This window comes from Pelophylax lessonae (genome assembly GCF_965119305.1).
Source record: "Pelophylax lessonae genome assembly, chromosome: 7".
In the NCBI taxonomy this organism is placed as follows: domain Eukaryota; kingdom Metazoa; phylum Chordata; class Amphibia; order Anura; family Ranidae; genus Pelophylax; species Pelophylax lessonae.
In genome coordinates, this window is record NC_138774.1 from 92,742,219 (window position 1) to 92,761,976 (window position 19,758).

The 19,758-nt window shown below is 42.7% G+C and overlaps 2 protein-coding genes across 2 annotated transcripts in view; one reads left to right on the forward strand and one right to left on the reverse strand.

Moving 5' to 3' along the window:
• The window catches only part of ABCF1 (ATP binding cassette subfamily F member 1), a 100,013-nt gene extending 96,976 nt beyond the window's left edge, over nucleotides 1-3,037 (reverse strand). Inside the window, exon 1 of the mRNA XM_082264137.1 lies at nucleotides 2,797-3,037. Coding sequence (XP_082120263.1) covers nucleotides 2,797-2,848 — 52 coding nt within the window. The 5' untranslated portion in view covers nucleotides 2,849-3,037. The remainder of the gene's footprint in view (nucleotides 1-2,796) is intronic.
• Nucleotides 3,038-4,433: 1,396 nt separating this feature from the next.
• GNL1 (G protein nucleolar 1 (putative)) overlaps nucleotides 4,434-19,758 on the forward strand; it is a 35,798-nt gene continuing 20,473 nt past the window's right edge. The window contains exons 1-4 of the mRNA XM_082262508.1: nucleotides 4,434-4,516; nucleotides 12,479-12,647; nucleotides 14,579-14,715; nucleotides 18,641-18,792. Of these exons, the coding sequence (XP_082118634.1) occupies nucleotides 4,444-4,516; nucleotides 12,479-12,647; nucleotides 14,579-14,715; nucleotides 18,641-18,792 (531 nt within the window). The 5' untranslated portion in view covers nucleotides 4,434-4,443. The remainder of the gene's footprint in view (nucleotides 4,517-12,478; nucleotides 12,648-14,578; nucleotides 14,716-18,640; nucleotides 18,793-19,758) is intronic.

Sequence of the window (19,758 nt, forward strand, 5' to 3'; positions counted from 1 at the left end):
GGTCACATAATCAAGAGTCGGTCTTGCCAGCTCCTTGATCATTACTAGAGACCAGGAGTGGTCTTGGACATCTCTGGCACTGTGCTGGGACTGTACAGTGAGCATGCTCCCAGCACAGAAGCATCTGACACCAGTAAATGTATATCTGCAGCGTGTAGACTTTAAGCCCACCCTCTTCACTGACACACACATGCGTTACACGGGCGGCAGGAGGTTAACGCAAAGTGACATCTCTGCTGCGGTGTGAAAACAGATGATCACTTAACATGGTTGTAAACCTCAGACATGAAATATGAACAAAACATATCCCTCTTTAGTATGTACTTGTCTCAATCTAGAGCACCAAGTGTCATTTCTCTCTTCTGGAATAATATACTTGAAGTGTATATCCCTCGCGCCTAGGATGATTCTACTTAAGTTAAATAAGGTCGGAGTATATATTAAATGGGAAAGCAGCTGCTATAGAAAAATATATAGGATGGAAAGGAAAATGGCCTTAATATATGGGGCTAGCTATAGCGCTTGCTAGGAATAAATGTTGCTAGATAATTGCTTAGCCTATGCAACCAGTATTCATTTAAATCAATGGTATGTTTTATATCATAAATGGTGCAATATCTAGATAAAGTGCTGAGTGCTGCTTCAATTATTTATGTGATGGGATAAACAGTCAAAGAATAAATAACAATATCATTGAATGCGGCTTAAATTATTACGATGCAAATATATAAAGATACAGTCCAATAATAAATATTAAATGAATAATAATGCTATGCAATATAAAAAGTGTATCAAAAAAAGGGGGTGCAGTCTCTGTAGTGATTCAAAAAGTACTCAAGATTGATGCAAACAGTTCATAAATAATAGTTCATAAGTGACTTTGGTGCAAAGTTGCAAAGCACTACAAGGTCCAGCGGTATCCATTCTGGTCCAGGAGACTATACAAGCGCTATTAGGTCTAAATATCATAAGATATATAAGACCCACAACATCTGGTGAGTCTGATATCCTAATAATCCTCACAGTGACACCAACTAGCAGCTGTGGATCATTGGAGGATCCTACACAGAGCAACCTGCACTTTACATCCACAGTGCACTGAAGATTTTTTTGCAACTTTGCACCAAAGTCCCTTAAATGTTACGCAGAAGAAGTGCAGCTGAATGGGAGAATTATTCCAACTCTGCTACTTTGGCCTTAAGTTTGAAATTCCCTTTTTAATTTCCTGTAATTCTCTCTATATTAAGTAGACCCTATAATTATGTGGAGTGGGCGGAGCTTCAGGAAAGTGGGTGTGGTAAGTAATTGATAGCTGTGCTGCAGTGTCCCTGAAATGTTGGCAACTATGTGACTGATGCTGATCACATGCAGATAACACAGGTCACCACAGTGTAGAGTGAGTGGTAGGGATGCACCGATCCGATATTAGGATCGGATATTGGCGCCGATATGGCCATAATAGCTGGATCAGGAGATCAGTAAAATAAACAGATCCACGGGCCGATCCGGTTTTGCTCTTTACATAGCTATGAGGGAGCAGAGAACAGCTGTCAAAGAAAAAAAAGCCTCCTGCAAATGCCTGTCAGGCTCCTTTCACAAGGCTCCTTCCAAAAAACGGAACAGAACTAAAGGACGCAAATCGGATGTCAGCGGATGGTCATCCGCTGACATCCGCATTCCCATGCATTATTTCCGTATATCATCCGCAAGCGGATGGGGTGATATACGGAACGCCCGTGTGAAAGAAGCCTTAGAGCCCATTCACACTAACGCGACTTGTCAGGCAGTAAGTCACGGTCCATTGAGTAGTACAGGACCCGTTCTAATAGGAGCGCCACAAGTCACTCCGACTTAGAAAAAGGGTCCTGTACTACTTTGGGGCAACCTGGGAGCGACTTGCATAGACTTCCATTATGTGAAGTCCCTGCAATACGCGCCGAAGTCGCGGTGCACGCGACTTCACAGGTCGCCCCCCAAAGTCGTGTTGCCTCAGTGTGAACCGACTCTGAGTCTCCCAGTTAAGTAAACACAATGAATACAATGTATATTTTCATTCCGTCTGCCGGAGGAGGGAAGTTTAACCTCTTAAATGCACAATTGTTATAAGGTATCTGCCGATAACGATCCGGAAGTATTAATTTGTTATAAGCTCACAAAACAGTACTTCCGGATCGGACTCAGCGATTTCACAAAGCAAAAGATCGGCATCGGGACCAAAAAAGTGGGATCGGTGCATCCCTAGGGAGTGGGCCCTGAAGCTGAACCCACAGCAGAAATAAACATTCATATAAAAAAATAGTGAATTTTATTTTTCACATACAGCTATTGGAAGTCTCTGAATCTGTCTTTATATCATCCTCCTGTCATCCCCTGTGGACTGTGAGAACCAATGAGAGCTCTGTTTCTTTGCTTGCTTCCAGGAGGGGTGATCAGAGGCATGTCCTCCTCACTACACTGCTGCTTCTTCATCAGCCAATCACAGGCTGAGGGCGGGCCCTGGACCAGGCTACACTGCCAGGGAGATTCAGGACCTGGCTGTGCTGTCTGGATGGATCACATGACTGGCTGACCAGAGTCACACATCTAAACTGTTGGCAGAGCTGCATGCCTGGAGATAAAAATGAATCTCTCAGCGATTGCACAATCATATCCCAGCTGTTGTGCCAGGAAAAGAACTCGGTTTCCCTATCAGGCAGGGTCTATACTAGGCACATGGAAGTGGCCCATGGCCTTCCCTCATAAGAGAAGCCTATCATGGGAAGTGAGGGTCCCTTTGTGAAGACACCCCGCCCTCACCTGTCTCCTTTCCCTTCTCCTCCTCGTCCTCCAGCTCCTGTTTTTTGGGCATCTTGCTGACGTCACGCTCCGCTTCCCGGCCGAACTCTCTTCACTCACGTGGCGCGGACAATTCACGGAGCAGCCGGCGAACACAGCCTCTCCGGAAGCCTCGCCCCCTTTCAAGCCGGCAGACCAATCGCCGAAATCCATGCACGCTTCCTATGAAAGATAGCACGCTATTGGTAGACTAGAGGGCGACTCTCGATGCTGAAACGCACGGGGGTCGCCAATTGGACGCCTGTGAAGCCAAAACGAGGCGCGAAACGCACATTCCCAGCCCATCAATCATAAGACGTGAAGTGCATTTTGTGTTCCCATTGGACGAAACGCTGGTTTCTTCGTAGCCTCCTCTTCGTTGGTTAGTCGAGGTCACCTGACAAGAACGCTGCTACTGAAATCCACATTGGCTGGCCTTCGGGAGCGAAGAGAGGCGTGATACGCACAGGGAGCGCTGGTTGGCTAGTGACTTTGAGATGGAACGCACAGGGGGCATTTCCTGTTGCTCGTGCTGAGAGATGCACATTGTGGGTCCCACTCGTGAGTTTAGTGGTGGGTTCTGACCACCTAGAGACAGGTTGTTGCCTGGCACTATAGAGTGGGCTCAGGAGAGGAGCGCCCCCTGTAGGAGTAGAAGACCACCTGAGGGAGTAAGAGGCATGGACAGTAAGCATGAGGCCTTATCCTGGAGGAGGGGAGTGCTTCTAGGCCTGGAGTAAATGGTCAGTCCTGCAGGGACAGCTGACGGACCAGTGCAACGTGAAGCAAGATTAATCCTGGAGGGACCATAATTAGCACAAAGGCTTGAATTTGGAGGGTCAGTTATTTCTGCAAGAGGCCATTGTTTATTGAAAGGACTTCTACTGCATGGACAGCAAACTGACTGACATCTATTGTACTATAGAAAGGACTGTCATTAGCACAAAAGGTCAGTTGAGTCCTGGCAGGTCCAGCCTTTCTGTAAGGGACCAGTGTTATTTCAGGGACTACTGACCATTGTTTATTAGACTACAGAAAGGCCAGTCCTGGAGGGACCATAATTAGCACAAAAGGTCATTATCTGGTGGATCTATTATTTATTTCAGGGACTGCTGACTGACCGTCATAGATTGTGCTGTGGAACATTTAGTCCTGGAGGAACATTTAGGATAAAGAGACCAAAACCTGGAGGGTCACTAATCCGTTTTTCATGTTCTAATGCTCAGGAAGCATAAAAGGAAGAATAACATTGAAAGTGACCAAAATTGAGTATTTTTAAAGATGATTACTGGGAGCTTGACAATCGTGTAGTTCATAGAAACTGTGACAGGAGATCCTGAGAAATTGTTAAACTGAGCTTAGTTAGGTCTTCGGAAGACAAGAAGTGGGACGAAATCTGGAAGATCCTCTTAGTTTAGAAATTCCTCTCCATATGAGAGACATTTAAATATTACACAGGGCCTGGATTACCTTTATTATTTATATTGACATTTAATTAAGACTTAATCAAGAGATTTATTGGGAATCTTATGCGCGGCAGTATTGGCATTGTCTGGATCTCTTGGAAGAGGAATTGCAGTCATTTATAGTTCTTTGCCTGGAGTTTTTTTTTTTTAACAAAAGTTAAAAATGCCCCGCAAGAAGCCATTTAGCACCAAGCAGAAGAAGAAGCAGCTACAAGACAAAAGGGAGCGGAAGAGAGGTAAGCGCTGAATTCCTGTATTGTGTACAAAATATTAAAAGGCAGAGTGGACCATAGTGATCGTTCTATATCTAGGTGTCAGTACTAGAGCTCTTCTCTGAAATCTCAATAGCAGCCTCCAGCCTACTTCAACATCCGTTTTGTTAGAAGGTATTTGTAACTGGTAAAATGATAGTGCATGACAATGTTTATGTTGTAAAGCACTGCGCAAACTGTTGATGCTTTAGAAATCCTGTATGATAATAATGCTTAGTTACTTCTTATTTCAGGCTGAGCTTGTATAGAAGTGTTAGAGCTATTCTGTGCTCACACCGCATAAACCCACTCACAGGCTACCAGTGCCCAAAACAAAATGTACTGTAGCTGCATCATATATAAGAAGCTGGAAAAAAAATGGCACAATACTATCCCTTCCAACACAATATAAAAAATAAAAAAAGTATATGTGTATGTATGTATGTATGTATGTATGTGTATGTATGTGTGTATATATATATATATATATATATATATATGAGATGTGTCGGTTTTCGGTAATTCGATATATCGCGGTATTGCATACCCACAGTATTGTTGTTGTGGCATTTTTAAAATACTGTGTTTATCTGCTCCTCAAGTCTGACTTTAGAATTGATACATTTCAGTGAGCTGGATGAATCATTCACTCACTCAACAGTTCACTCACTCAATAGAAACCGCTCTGGTAATATGATCCTAGAGTGAGAGACTTAGCTCCTCCCTGTAACCAATCAGACAGCTCCTAGGCCCAGCACACACCCACATGCTTCCTTCAGGGCTCAGACACAGAAACACTGCCTAATTTACAAGCAAGTTTCAATAGATTAGATTAGACTAGATGCATGCATACATACATGGGCATAGCAGCATATTATTTATATTTATATATATATATATATATATATATATATATATATATATATATATATATATACAGGGCTTTTTTTCTCAGAGAATAGGTGCAGGAACTCCCTCTTTTAGAGGTACCTCTTTTCTCCACCCCCTACCCACCTCCAAGCACCGTTCCTTGGTTCCATCCCTTACCCACCTCCCAATACTGCCCTTTAAGACAATACAGAACCAAGTATCATTTTGTGGTGTTAAGTAATGTGTATGGAATTTGGGAATGATAACAAGAAAAGCAGTAAAATAAATCCCCTGCAGCCAGCAACAATAGATCCCTCTAACAACAATGGACCACCCGCAACAAAATTTCCCCCTCAACAACAATAGACTCCCAGCAGCAATAACAACATATCTCCCTACAGCCAGCATCAATAGGCCCCTCCCTCAACAGTAGATCTCTCCCAGCAACATAAGACCCACCCCTAGCATCAATAGATCCTATAGCAACAAAAATAGACCTCAGTAACAACAGACCCCCCTGCAAAAATATATCCCTTCCAGTTAGAATAGATCCCCCAGCAGTTATTATCAATAGACCCTGCAGCACACCCCAGCACCCTTTGCCATTGCATACAGCAGTCAGTCCTGGAGGTGCCGGAACTGCGTTCCCCCGCGTTCCCGCTGAAAAAAAGCCCTATATATATATATATATATATTATAATTTATTCATTACAATATACATTTAATTATTTATTTTTTAGGGTTTTCCCCTCTCTCCCCCCCTCCTCTGTCCTTGATTACCTCATGGAAAGCTCATCATCATGCCATAATTTTCTCGGACCCGTGAACAAATAGGACCTCGTCACTTCCGGGGACAGAGCAGGCGGGGCTGAGGTGGGATGGAAGACACTGTCACGTCATCTGCAGACTTGAATTGAGGAGGCGTGACGGAGGTGCGGCCTGCCGCGTCATCTGCAGAGTGCTCAATGGAGGAGGCGTGATGGAGGTGCGGCCTGCCTCGTCATCTGCAGAGCGCTGACTAGAGGAAGCGTGACGGAGGTGCGGCCCGCCGCGTCATAGAGGAGGCGTGACGGAGGTGCGGCCGTGAAATAACCCCACCCCCAGAATCGCCGATATTCGTGATGGAGATCGCATAGGGGGGGTGGATCGAGATCGCGATCCCAGAACGATTAATCGTGCAGCTCTAGTACCAACCCATCAATGTAGTGACCAGCACCCCAACCCATCAATGTAGTGACCATCAGCGTACCAACCCATCAATGTTGTGACCAGCGTACCAACCCATCAATGTAGTGACCAGCGTACCAACCCATCAATGTAGTGACCAGCGCACCAACCCATCAATGTAGTGACCAGCATGCCGTGTCCCCTTCAATCATGCAGAGACCAGAGAGACTTACCTAAGGTTACAGGTAGAAGAAGTGAACAAGTGGGCGCCTGTGCAGCTAAGATCTCTGTGTCTGAGCGTGTTTAGCAGCAGCGGCGCCGTGAGCCGCTGCACAGCTAACCAATCACCCGTGCCTGCACACCTGATTGGTTCGCTGTGCCGCTAGCGGCACAGCGAACCAATCAGGTGTGCAGACACGCGTGATTGGTTAGCTGTGCAGCGGCTCACGGCGCCACTGCTGCTCAACACGCTCAGTCACAGACTAGTCACAGAGAACTTGCTGCACAGGCGCCCTCTCGTTCAGCTATGTTATGAGCATAAGCGAGCGGGGTGGCAACAGGGGTGGCAAGGATTTCGTCTGGGGTGGCAATTGCCACCCCAGTTAGCCCTCTGGCTCCGCCACTGGATGGCCCGGTCATTAAGGGGGCAAATCCTTGCGGTCCAGAAGTGGTTAAACCTGCAGGAGGACCAGTGTTTTTATCTATAAATGACTTTACTATTGCTTTAGGCCTGGTTCACATGTATGCGGGTTGGTGGTTCAAATGTATGCGGGTTGGTGGTTCACATGTATGCGGGTTGGGGGCCCACATTTGCACAGGCATAGCAGCCCATTGATTTGAATGGGCTTGAGCTGCTATGCCTGCGTTTTCGGCTGAAAAAAGGTGCATGCAGAATTAAAAATAAATGCAGTGGCCATGAAATCCATCCTTCTTTTGCACCATGCGACTTACCTGCAGTTGCTGCACACGCAAGCTGTGTTTTTAAATGCTGGGCCCACTTATATAAAAACGCAGAAAGCTTGCCAGAGCAGGAACTGCAGGTTAGTCGCATGGTGCAAAAACAGGATGGATTTCAAGGCCACTGAATTAAAAAATGCTGCATGCACCTTTTTTCTGCGGAAAATGAGGGCATAGCAGCCGTTCAAATCAATGGGCTGCTATGCCTGTGCAAATGTGGGCCGCCAACCCGCATACATGTGAACCAGGCCTAAAGCAATAGTAAAGTAATTTATAAATAACAACACCGGTCCTCCTTCCGGTTTAACCACTTCTTGACCACAAGGATTTGCCCCCTTAATGACCAGGCCATCGGATCGGAGCCGAGCACCAGGACCAGTCATCACCAGGTAGACCAGACACTGCTTGATGGATTATTTTAGGACTGGTTCACAGTCTGTACTGACTGACTATATAATAATGTGAATAAGTGAACCAAAGTCCCTAAATTCAGCAATGAAATTCAAGTGAGGTAGAAATTTAATAATTTAATAATTGAATACCGTGATAATACCGTATACCGTGGCAAAACCTTAATCAATTAATCGCAGCATGAAAATCTGATACCGTCACAAGCCTAATATATATAATTACTGTATAAAAGTTTTAGGCTGGTGTAAAATGCTGTAAATTAAGAATGCTTTCAGAAATAGAAGTGATGATAGTGGTGTTTTTTTTTTTTTTTTTTTTAACTCCTTTTCTAAATTGAGAAAAATAAAGTAATTGAATGGAAGAGAAATCCAAATCAATTGACTATATTTGGTGTGACCACCCTTTGTCTCCAAAACAGCCTCAATTCTTCTAGGCACACCTGCACACAGTTTTTGAAGGAACTCGGCAGGTAGGTTGTTTCAAACCTCTTGGAGCACTAACCACATATCTGTGGATGTGCTGCCTCAAATCCTCCTGTCTCATCACGCAATCTCATGCAATGTTGCAAACATTTTATTTTTCTCTGGCAGTAATGAGGCGGCACTGGTGGCCACTGGTTGGCAGCACTGGTGGCCACTGATTGGCAGATCAGTGCCCTAATTATTAGGGTAGATGTTCCTTGGTTATTGGCTCTCTTCTCCTCTCCTAACACTCAGTGTGAGGAAAGCTGATAATCATCTTGTGTCTATCATAATCATCTGTCATGGGGGGGGGGGGCAGAGCACATAGCTGTGACTGACAGTCAGTAGCTCTCTGCTTAGAGCGGCAGGGAGAACTGAGCAATCAGCAGTGTTTGATCACTCAGTCCTCATGCTTAGAGGATCCAGCGGAGGACAGATGCAGCCTTGGAGCGATGCTGCATCCACCTAGGTAAATATGATTTGTAAAAAAAAAAAAAAAAAAGCCTCTCCACGTTACACACCAGCCTCTGCTTTGTAAGACAGCAGCCCTAAATGATGACCATAAAATGCTGTTGTTTTGATTTATCTCCTCTGCAAGACCTATGAGCGCCTCTATATCTGTTTTGGATTTGTATGGTTATTTGTGTATGTAACTCTTTCTGTGTAATATACTATCACTAATATACTGACATAAATAAGCAATACATATATCTTTATAAACAATAATCACGTATAGTAGCTGGTATGTATGGGCATAATGTGACTCATTCCAAACAGTATAAGGATACACAGAACAATGCCCAAAGGAATTTGAGAGACACTGAGATTGATAAAAAAAATTAACATTTTAATAAAGCTGCATGTCTTAAAAAAGATTCAAATCTAAAATGCTGAAAACCTCAGAAGTGATACACATGAATATGGAGTAGTTACATAAATTTCAACATTGCACATAGCCCTAGGAATGGAATTCTTGAACATGTATCTCTTTTAAACGTGTTTCGTGAGACAACAGTTGCTTTCTCAGGAGAAGTAATAACTCTTATATCTGCAGAGAGAAACCAGGTCATTCGAAATGAGAGAGAGAAAAAAAGGGGCAATCCATAGATGTACTTCAGATTCAAGTGAGAGATATGTACTCCGTTCTTATGGGCTATGTGCAATGTTGCAATTTATGTAACTGCAGTAAAAAATTGGATTGCGAGTAACTTGGTCTGCGAGTGTTTTTACAAAATCAGTAACATTTTAACTTGATAGATGAGCAATGTCTTGCAATTTGAGTAGCAACTGAGTAGAATCCTGTGGTCACACTGGGTACGATTTAATTTAAAGTAGTGCAATTTAAAGCTCGACTTCAACCACTACTTCAGCACTACTTCTGTGAGATTTGCAATGATTTGATATGACTTCAGTGCTACTTCAGTGAAAGGGCTGTCCATGTCACATGGAACAGTGATGTTATGAACAAAAGTTTAACTAGCAAAGGGTTAATATTTAACATCTTTCAGGTTCAAGTAAGAGAGGCGCCTCAAAGTGTAGCAATATGGTTACATTTAATGAAGATACAACATTGAGAGCCCATTCACACTAGCACAACTTGTGAGGCGACTTGTGTTGCCTCAGGTCGCTTGACATAACAAAAGCAATGTTAATCAATCAGTGCTGTCTTAATTGGCACTACTGAAGTTGCTCCGACTTCAGAAAAGGGTCCTGTACTACTTTGAGGCGACCTGTGATCCGACATATGTCCCATATACTTCAATGGGAGTCACCTCCTTATCTTAATTGAAGCGACTTGTTATCAGACTTTCCAGGAAGAAGAAAGAAATTAGCCAGGCATTCCACACAGACAAAGTCGCCTGTCTCTTCAAAGTAGTGCACAAGTCTCTTCCAAGTCTCTTCAAGTCACGGGGCGACTTTCTGGTCGTGGTAGTGTGAACCGGCTCTTAGGAACTCTCATGGTTGATGATTAAAACAGGCACATCTAAGTATGCAGACATCCGGGGTACAGCTGTCCACATAGACCAGTGATGGTGAACCTTGACACCCCCAATGTTTTGGAACTACATTTCCCATGATGCTCATACACTCTGCAGTGTAGTTGAGCATCATGGGAAATGTAGTTCCGAAACATCTGGGGTATCACGGTTTGTCATCACTGACAGACCGTCCTCCTCACCGCTGGCTCTCACCACTGTCAGTCTGCAATCATGACCGGGAAGACTACCCTGCAGTAGAGCGATCTAAAAGTGAGGCATGGAGCGCAGCATGAAAGGGATGATGGCGGTGGTGATGTGAAGTACGGTCTGTGTGGACAGCTTTACCCCTGGATGCCTGCATACATAGATGTGCCTGTTTTAATCATCAACCAATGTTGTACCTTCATTAAATGTAACCATATTGCTTCACTTAGAGGTGCTTCTCTTTTCTTTTAAACTCTGTAGCTCCTGCTGGGTTCTGCTTTATGAATTCCCTATTGAGACCTTTTATTTTTTATTTTTTTGTAGTTGTGAAACAATCACCCGAGTTTCCATTATTTCTTATGGTAAAATTCGCTTTAAGAGTGGCTTGGATTACAACCATGTTTCTGGAACTAATTCTGCTCCCATTTTTTACTGTACTTCTATTTTCAGTGTGTATCACTGCAGAGGTGTTCAGTATTTTAGATTTGAATCTTTATAAGATATGTATCTATAATAAAATATATAAAACCATTTATTAATTTCAATGCGTCTCTTAGAGCCGAACCGGTTCACACTACTCCGACTCAAAGTCGCCCTGACTTTGGGCGACTTTGAAGTCGCCTGTGGAGCACGACTTCTCATAATAGAAGTCAATGCAAGTCGCTCCGACTTCGCCCAAAAATAGTGCAGGAACCTTTTTCTAAGTCAGAGCGACTTGAGTCGCTCTGATTAGAACGGTTCCATAGCACAGCATGGAGCACTACTTGTCAGGCCACCAAGTCGCCTGACAAGTCGGAGTAGTGTGAACTGGCTCTCAAAGTCCCTTGGGCACTGTTCTTCTTTATTGTATCTTTATAAACATACATAATCGTGCAAACATAGTTTTTTATACATTTAGATGATCTCTAAAATGTAAAAAGGTGCTTCACACAGTAAAGTCTCTCTTTACTGTGCTCTCATCTCAACAATGGTGACCTGAAACTGCAGTAGTGTTCCAAGGCTCAACCTCTTGTGGTCACTCTCACCCTTGTTTGAATTCTGCCTAAAGCCCCGTACACACGCGTCGAAAATTGGCAGGGAATTTTCGTCCAATGACCGATCTGTCGATTTTCGGCTTGTTAGTATGATGCTTCCGACAACCGACTCCGACTTTTCGGCCAAAAAAAATCTGGTGTGCAGGCTATAAAATTTTTGTCCGCCGTCAAAACACGGCCGATTTTCGTGCAGTCAGTACAGATTTCAACAGGGAAAAATATAATGAGCAAGACTGGGCATGGTCAGAGAAGAAAGAACACAAAGAAAGCAAACCAACACATGACATCACTTCTGAAGTAGAATTTTGTCGGGGGAGAAATTTCGTGTGCAGTCTAGGCACATTCCAACCAACAAAACACAACTCTGGACAAAAGACGGACGATCGGTCGGCCGATAATCGTTGCGTGTGTACTAGGCTTTACGCTAGACTTCTCTTCCCAACTGGGGGGCATATATAGCCATGCAAAAACTGAGAGCAGGCTCGCTTGGAGGAAGCACTTCTTAAACTGCTGAACTTGTTAGATAGGACCACGTAGCCAATGGTGTTGATTTACTAAAGGAGTAGAGCATGTTTGTTTTGTAAAGGAAGTTTTCACTTGGCTTAGATAATGAGGTGAAGCTGAGTAAAAATTCACTTTGCAAAAATTACCCAATAATGTACAAGGAACATTGCAAAAAAAGTATTTTCTTGAGTTGTCACAGAAGTAGATTTCATATATACTATGAAATGTTGAGACATTGGAAGTCCATGCTATTTGAATTATTACATTGTCTAGATGTGTTTTTTTTTTTTTTTTTTTTGTTTAGGACTCCTGGATGTCAATAATACATGCCTTCCTTCATTTATATTATCTTATTTGCAGGACCTCTGGAACCTGGGCGATCTGAGTCGAACAGTCGAAGCCAGAGCAGAGAACGGGGAGAGGAAAATACTGACACCTCTGACAGCGAGAGCTTCCGCCCACAAGTAAGGCGTCTCAACCAGCAGCCACAGGCTTTCAGACCTGGAGAAAAATGCTACGACCCCAACAGGTTTGTATGTAATGTAAATGTTTCTCTAAGCATTTATATGCTTGTTCCTCTGTTGGTGTTTATCTCCACATTTGTGGAATATACATTATGGCACTTTAAGAGACATTCCTCTGCTGCCTAAGCAGAAAGTGAGAGGAAATCCTATGTATGACAGCTGCTGCACACCATAGGGTAAGGTTAAATGTCCTGCTGCAGACTCTTGCTCTGGTAACCACTGACAATGGTGGGATTACCTTATTTTGAGGAAATTTTCTTTTCTTGTATCTCCAAGACCGGAAGTGAGGAGAAAATCTCTGCAGACACTAAGTTCTAAGGCTTACATAGTCTATAACTTAATGCTCACAGCCAGTTGTACACACAAGGTAAAAGCATTGCAATGCCTCAATAGTCAGTAAATGTTTTTTAGAGATGCATGAGAAGGAGGTTAACCTAAGGGTCCTTTCACACGGGCGTTCAGTTTTTTTCCTCCGATAAGTGACTTTTTTTTTTTTTTTTTGCGGACACGGATGACACATTGGAGTGTCCGTTCCGTATGTCCGTTTATCATCCCATCCGTTTGCGGATGATAAACAGACATAATGTATGTCTATGTAAATACGGATGTCAGCGGATGACACCACTGACATCCGTTTTTGCATCCGTTCCATTTTTTAAACGGAAGAAAAAATAGGGTTCTTTTCCGTTCAAAAAGACGGAACTGAATGGAACGGACGCAAAACGGATGTCAGCGGATGGTCATCCGCTGACATCTGTATTTACATAGACATGCATTATGTCCGTTTTTCATCCGCAAACGGATGGGGTGAAAAACAGACATACGGAACGCCCGTGTAAAAGAGGCCTAAATCTTTTGTCCGTGTTTACAGAAACCGCTTTCAGATTTCCCAAAATCACAATTTGTTAAAAATGCCAAACTCTCGGCCTACGGCCAAATCACCCTGAACATACCCGATCTCGTCTGATCTTGGAAGCTAAGCAGGGTCGGGCCTGGTTAGTACCTGGATGGGAGACCGCCTGGGAATACCAGGTGCTGTAGGCTAAAAAAAAATGCCAAACTCTCTACTTTAGTCAGTCCCCGGAGACCAAGTTATTCCCTTTCTTAGACATCTTGCCCCCTTAAAAAAAAAAAAAAAAAAAAAAAAAGAGAAGCAAGTCTGTCAGCCACAACTGCCTGTTAAAGTATAAGTCCACATTTTTCCAAAAATCCCCTTAGCTCCCTTGAAACATTCAGGTGTGAAACTCCCTTCGCCTTTCCCATCAGCAGCCTAGCCAGTAAAAATCTAGTGCTGCTAGCACACTAATATTCCATATACTTGAAAAGGGAAACTTCTGAAATGAGAGATCTTCTGTTTTCCGTCTTGTGTAAGGAAGGTTGGGGGTGGCACACCTGAATGTATTGAGGGAATTGGGTTTTTTTTTTATTTTTAACAAATGTGGAATTGTACTTTAAAGAAACCACCTACTGTTCTGTGATGCTTCTGTTATTGCTCTCTGCAGACTACAGCTAGGGGGTCAATCAAGCTGGGCCAGACATTCCCCCACAATGGTTTTCCATGTGTCTTTGCAGTGATTGGTGTTTTTACAATGCAGTTAAATGTTGGCCACTGCACATAGTGTTAATTCAGCCTTGAGTCTAATATACGTGGCAGTCATTTTGACTCTCTTTTTATCTAAGCGCTATTTGCAAAATTGCCCTGCATCTACGAATGACGGGTAGCTAGAGACCATGTTGTCACGCCTGTCTTGAGTAGACTTTTCAGGAGCTGTTTTTGTTTTCTCCTTTTATATATGATAGGTACAGTTTTTTTAGTTTTTTACTCAAATTATTATTTTGATATGGTAATGCTGGAATGTGCAGTATCAATTCACATGACGTTTCCTGGTCTGCTGTAAATGATGGGGACATCTTATGGTCTTGGCAATTATTGTAGGTATCGACTTCAGTTTGAGAAAGAAAGCAAAGATGAAATTGAACAGAGGAAGAAAATGGCCCAGGAAAAAATTTTGGAACCTGTTCCAGAAACTGAACTGGAAGTTGATATAATGAAGATTTACAGACCTGGATCAGGTATTTTTTGTAATGTGTTATTTATGACTTTTTTTTTTTTTTTTCTTGAGGTGACCATAATGTAACAATTTTCAAGGCAACACAATATATTAAGAAGGATAGCATCACATTTTGTTTACTTTTAGTATCTTAATAAAAAGGATATATTGTATACAAATAAGTGTTATACATTTTTATAAAAGCAGTCTTATTAAGATTACAAGGGTGCCCTGTTACAATTTACTACAGTAAATATTGTCTCTCTAGTTATAAGAATCAGGATCCACATCACATATAAAGTAAGTATACTTTCTTTTAGCAGACTCTACCAGAGACCACTTTCTTTTAGCAGACTCTACCAGAGACCTACTTCCACACTGAGACGTAATTCTGCTCCTGTGAGGCGGGGGTTTGGTTACTATTTGGTCACAGAATTTGCTTGCACATTTATCAGTCGTTTTCTCAGTGTCGAGTGTAATTTAAGGGTGCTGAAGTTTGATGGCCTCTACTGGATTATACACCGTGACCCGTGCTGAGTATGAACACCCCCCTGTTTGGTTCGCAGCAGAACTCCGGCACGGGAAATGTTCTAACCCTAACAGCGAACCCTATTAAAGTCTATGGGAGCCAAACTAGAAAAATCAAGTGCCCATTTTGAAGGCTTATATGCAAGTAATTAGCCATAAAAGGGGTCTGGGTACTGCCCTGGGGGATATGTATTGAGGGAAAAAAAATGTAAAAACAATAGTTTTTTTTCAGGAACAGTGATTTTAATTATGCAAAGTGCAAAATAAAAATGAAAAATTCCTTTAAATATAGAGCCTGGGGGGTCCCCTTAATATGCCTGTAAGGTGGCTCATCTGTAGCATGTATGGATCATGCTGCAGCAAAATTGAAAGTACTTAAGGAAAAAAAAAAATTTAGTTCAATTCCATTTAAAATGACTCACAACTACAGTTGCTGGCACCTGACTATTGAAAAAAATAAAGGAAAAAAACAGCGGGGGTTTCCCCCCTGCCACCAAATCCATACCAGACCCTTATCCGGGCATACAGCCTGGCAGGTCGGGAAAGAGGAGGGGGGTGGCGAGCCAGTCCCCCCCCCCCCCCTTCCTGAACCATACCAGGCCACATTCCCTCAACATGGGGGGGTGGGTGCTTTGGGCAAGGGGGGCTGTGCTCCCCCACCTCCATAGCACCTTGTCCCCATGTTGGTGGGGACAAGGGCCTCTGCCTGTCAACCCTGGGCTGTGGTTGTTGGGGTCTGTAGGTGGGGGGCTTATCAGAATCTGGAAGCCTACCTTCAACAAGGGGGCTCCCAGATTCTGCCTTCCTATGTGAATGGGTATAGGGTACATAGTACACCTACCCATTCACCAAAAAAGTGTCAAAAGTAATAAACACAAGGCAGTTTTTCTTAGCCAGGTAGCCCCGCCCCTTGCCTATATGTCACCCGGTGTCTCCGCCCCTTCTGATGTCATATGCCCAGCATGCACCAGTCTGACTTTAGAAGGCGACTTCCTGGTCCAGCTCCTTAACAACCAGCTTACGATGCACTCTGATTGGGCAAAGCTTTGTCCAGTCAGGGTGCAGAATGTACTGTGCACCCTGCAAATTTGGGTGTTCGGCAACCGGCCGAACAGGCAAAAGTTCGGCCCAAACTCATGCTCTGAGTGAACCGTTTGCCCATCCCTAGTGCTGAGTTATGAGTAAACATTATTTTTCTATCTAAATAATTACAGCAGATATAAAGTGTAACACTTGATAAATCAGTTGTGAAAATATTCTTGTTTTTAAGATGATACAATGAAGAGTATTTTATTACAGGTGGCGGTAATTGCTGTCATAAGATAAACAGTAACATTGTGTCAGTCTTGTATTACAGCAGCCTTGAAAAAAGATTGTGTTGCAGAGGGACAAATACATGAAAATTATAGTGATAGTTTGAAAGGCCTCCTGATTGCCAGCGTGAAGTTTAAATAGCTTTTTTTTTTTTTTTTTTCTCTACCAAGCTGGTCCAAACAATTTTATTTACTTCACTAAACAGTTAGCATCCGTCAGCACTGTATGAACTGTATGTAGCCTCAGTTACATACCACTGTACACAGTGCTGTGTTCCGGCAATGGAATGGAAAATTCACGCCTCGCACCCAGAGCAAAATGGAGTTGAGCTGAGTGCTGCTCAGATACTCACAGGGAGCTTTGTATTTTCTGATGTAATACAAAGCATCCTCTGAGTCAGCGGGCTGCTGCATGTTTTAGTAAAGTAAATAGTTAGTTTGGACTAAGCTGGTCCAAAGTAACTTTTTAAGCTTCACTAAAAACTTAAAATCAGGTTTAAGATACACTATATTAAAGTAGAGATCTCTATTGAAGCAACCATGCAAATACTGTAAAGTTACCTTTGCACTATTTAGATATTTCCATTATTTGGATACTGGTTTCCATGATAAATGATGGCAACAGTGGGGTCTGAAAAATGAAGTCCAGATAAGCTGGTGGAGGGGTGATTATTATTTACTAAAGATGGTATAAAATTAAGGATTTTGTCATAAACACAGATTTAATAAGCTAGGCTAAAAAAAAAAGTGAGAAAGAAGGGTTTAAAAGTATACCTGTGGCCAGTTCATGGGAATTTAAGCAGTACATAAGATGTAGTAAATAAATATATTTTTTTCTTTATTTAGGATCAGTAACAGGTTTGTATCGCCACAGAGACATTGGCACAAATTGATTTCCAAATCTGTTGGCATAAAATATTGTATTAAGCGAACACGGCATTATAATAGGATAAGTAGACTTCCTCAGCTAGGGATAGCCAAGGAGGCGAAGTATAACACAACTGGCACAATTGGGTGGCTCTGTGCAACCCATTTTCAGTCAACAATTTTATGTGAATTTAAAATGGAAGGAGGCCGAAAGAAGAGAGTAGGAGAGGGAGAAAAAGAAAGCGGGGGGGGGGGGGGGGAGAGATTACAGGAGGAGTTGTAAAGTCAGGAAGGTTTTTTTTTTTTTTTTTTTTTTTTTTTTTTTTTTTTTTTTTTTTTTTTTTTTTTTTTTATCCTAATTCATTCTTTGTATTAAGATAAAAAGCCTTCTGTGTGTAGCAGCATCCCCAGCACCCCCTAATACTTGAGCCCCATCACTGTCCAGCGATGTCCACGAGTCCCTCGGCCCTCTGGGACTCTCTCACTCCTGATTGGCTGGGACACAGCCACGTCGCCATTGGCTCCTACGGCTATCATTCAAAGTCAGTAAGCCTATTCAGAGAGAGGGGGTGGGGCCAAATGGCAGCTCTGTGTCTGAAAGGACACATGGAGCTGCAGCTCAGCTTGGGTGCCCCCATAGCAAGCTGCTTGCTGTGGGGCACTTGACAGGAGGGAAGGGCCAGGAGCAGCAACGAGGGACCCGAGAAGAGGAGGACCGGGGCTGCCCTATGTAAAATCGACTGCACAGAGCAGGTAAGTATACCATGTTTGTTTTTTGTTTTGTTTTTTAAAAAAACTAGACTTTACTATGACAAAAGTCCTGGAGGTGGGAATAGTAGGAGGTGTCAAAGGAGATGGAGACCAGGAGGTCTTGGGAGGAACGAAGAGAATGATTTGGTTGGTAGTTTGAGAATAGATTAGTGATGTATCTTGGAGCAGAGTTGTAGATGGCTTTGTAAGTTGTTGTTGGTATTTAAAATTCAATTAGTTGGGTGAGTGGTAGCCAATGGAGGGATTCACAGAGAGGAGTAGCAAACACTGAGTCATTACAGTAGTCCAGGCGTATTTTTGAAGATCTCAAGCAATGGACAAAATTGAATAAGCTAAGCTTGGGCATGAGGTCTGGACTTTTTAGGGGGCTGTTTATTGGTGATACACCATCTTTATAGCGATTCTCAATATCTTCTGGCATAATTTTGCTTATGGTTTCTTCTTTATTTTCGTTTTCATCCTTTTAAGTGTTAGACTTTCCAAAACGGCCAGCCTGGAATTATGACATGAGCAGAGAGGCTGTGCAATCACAGGAGGAGAAGTCATTTAGAGATTATCTCCAGAAGATCTATGAGAATCACAACCCTCGAGATCTCAGCTACTTCGATCACAACCTGGAGGTGAGAGAAATAATTGGTGATAATAGACAGGCTCTTCCTGGCTTTACGTAAACTTTTTGTGGGAGTAATGCAGAGATTCCCATGCTGACCTGCTACTAAAAGTGCTACTTGACTGGCTGCTATGCTGGCACATCCCTTTCCGTCGAACAAATATTCTAACTGGGAAGTTCAGACTTATCTATTTGTTCATTTCAAGTATTGAAGTAAGAGGGTCAGATTCACAGCCAGGCAGATAGCATTTTCAGAATTGCTGCCCCTACATTTCTCTTGTCAAGTTTCCCTTAAAGACCATGAGTTTATTTTTTTGCTTTGCCTTGCCAGCTACAATTTAACAATTATTCCAAATTTTGTTTGGCTGCAATATTTTTAGCAAATATGGCCACAAACTTCACAGGAATTTTTAAACCTTCTCCCCCTCAAAGTGAAAAGATTCTTGGTTGCAACACAGAATTTTGCTAATGGGCTTGTTTACACGTAACTAAATTTCTAACGCTTAACAAATGCTTCTATAGCCTAGTATGGGCATTTAACGCCCATACTAAAGGTAAATAACGCAAGTTTAGACTGGCGTTTTACAAGCATTAATGAAGAGTTAAAATTGCTCCTTAAACTCCATATGCACAGCTTTGAAGTGTTTGATGAGCATTAAAATCACTATACAAATGCCTATTTTTAAATGGTACATTAGAGGAAATTAACCAATTTTAACACCCCACAAGCGCACTTCAAACGCCTGCCACAGCGTTTGCGAAGCGTTACCATAGACTTAAATGGGAGGCGTTGAAAGACTTCAAATGCCTCCTGACTATACATGAGGCTTCTATTTTAAAGCGATCCTAGCGTTCATGTTTTGATAATGTGAACCGCACTTTGTGCTGTCCATTGTATCATTTGCATAAGCGTTTGAGGGGCATTAAAAACGCCCCCTCAAATGCCTGCTTTTAATGCCAGTGTGAACTTGGCTAA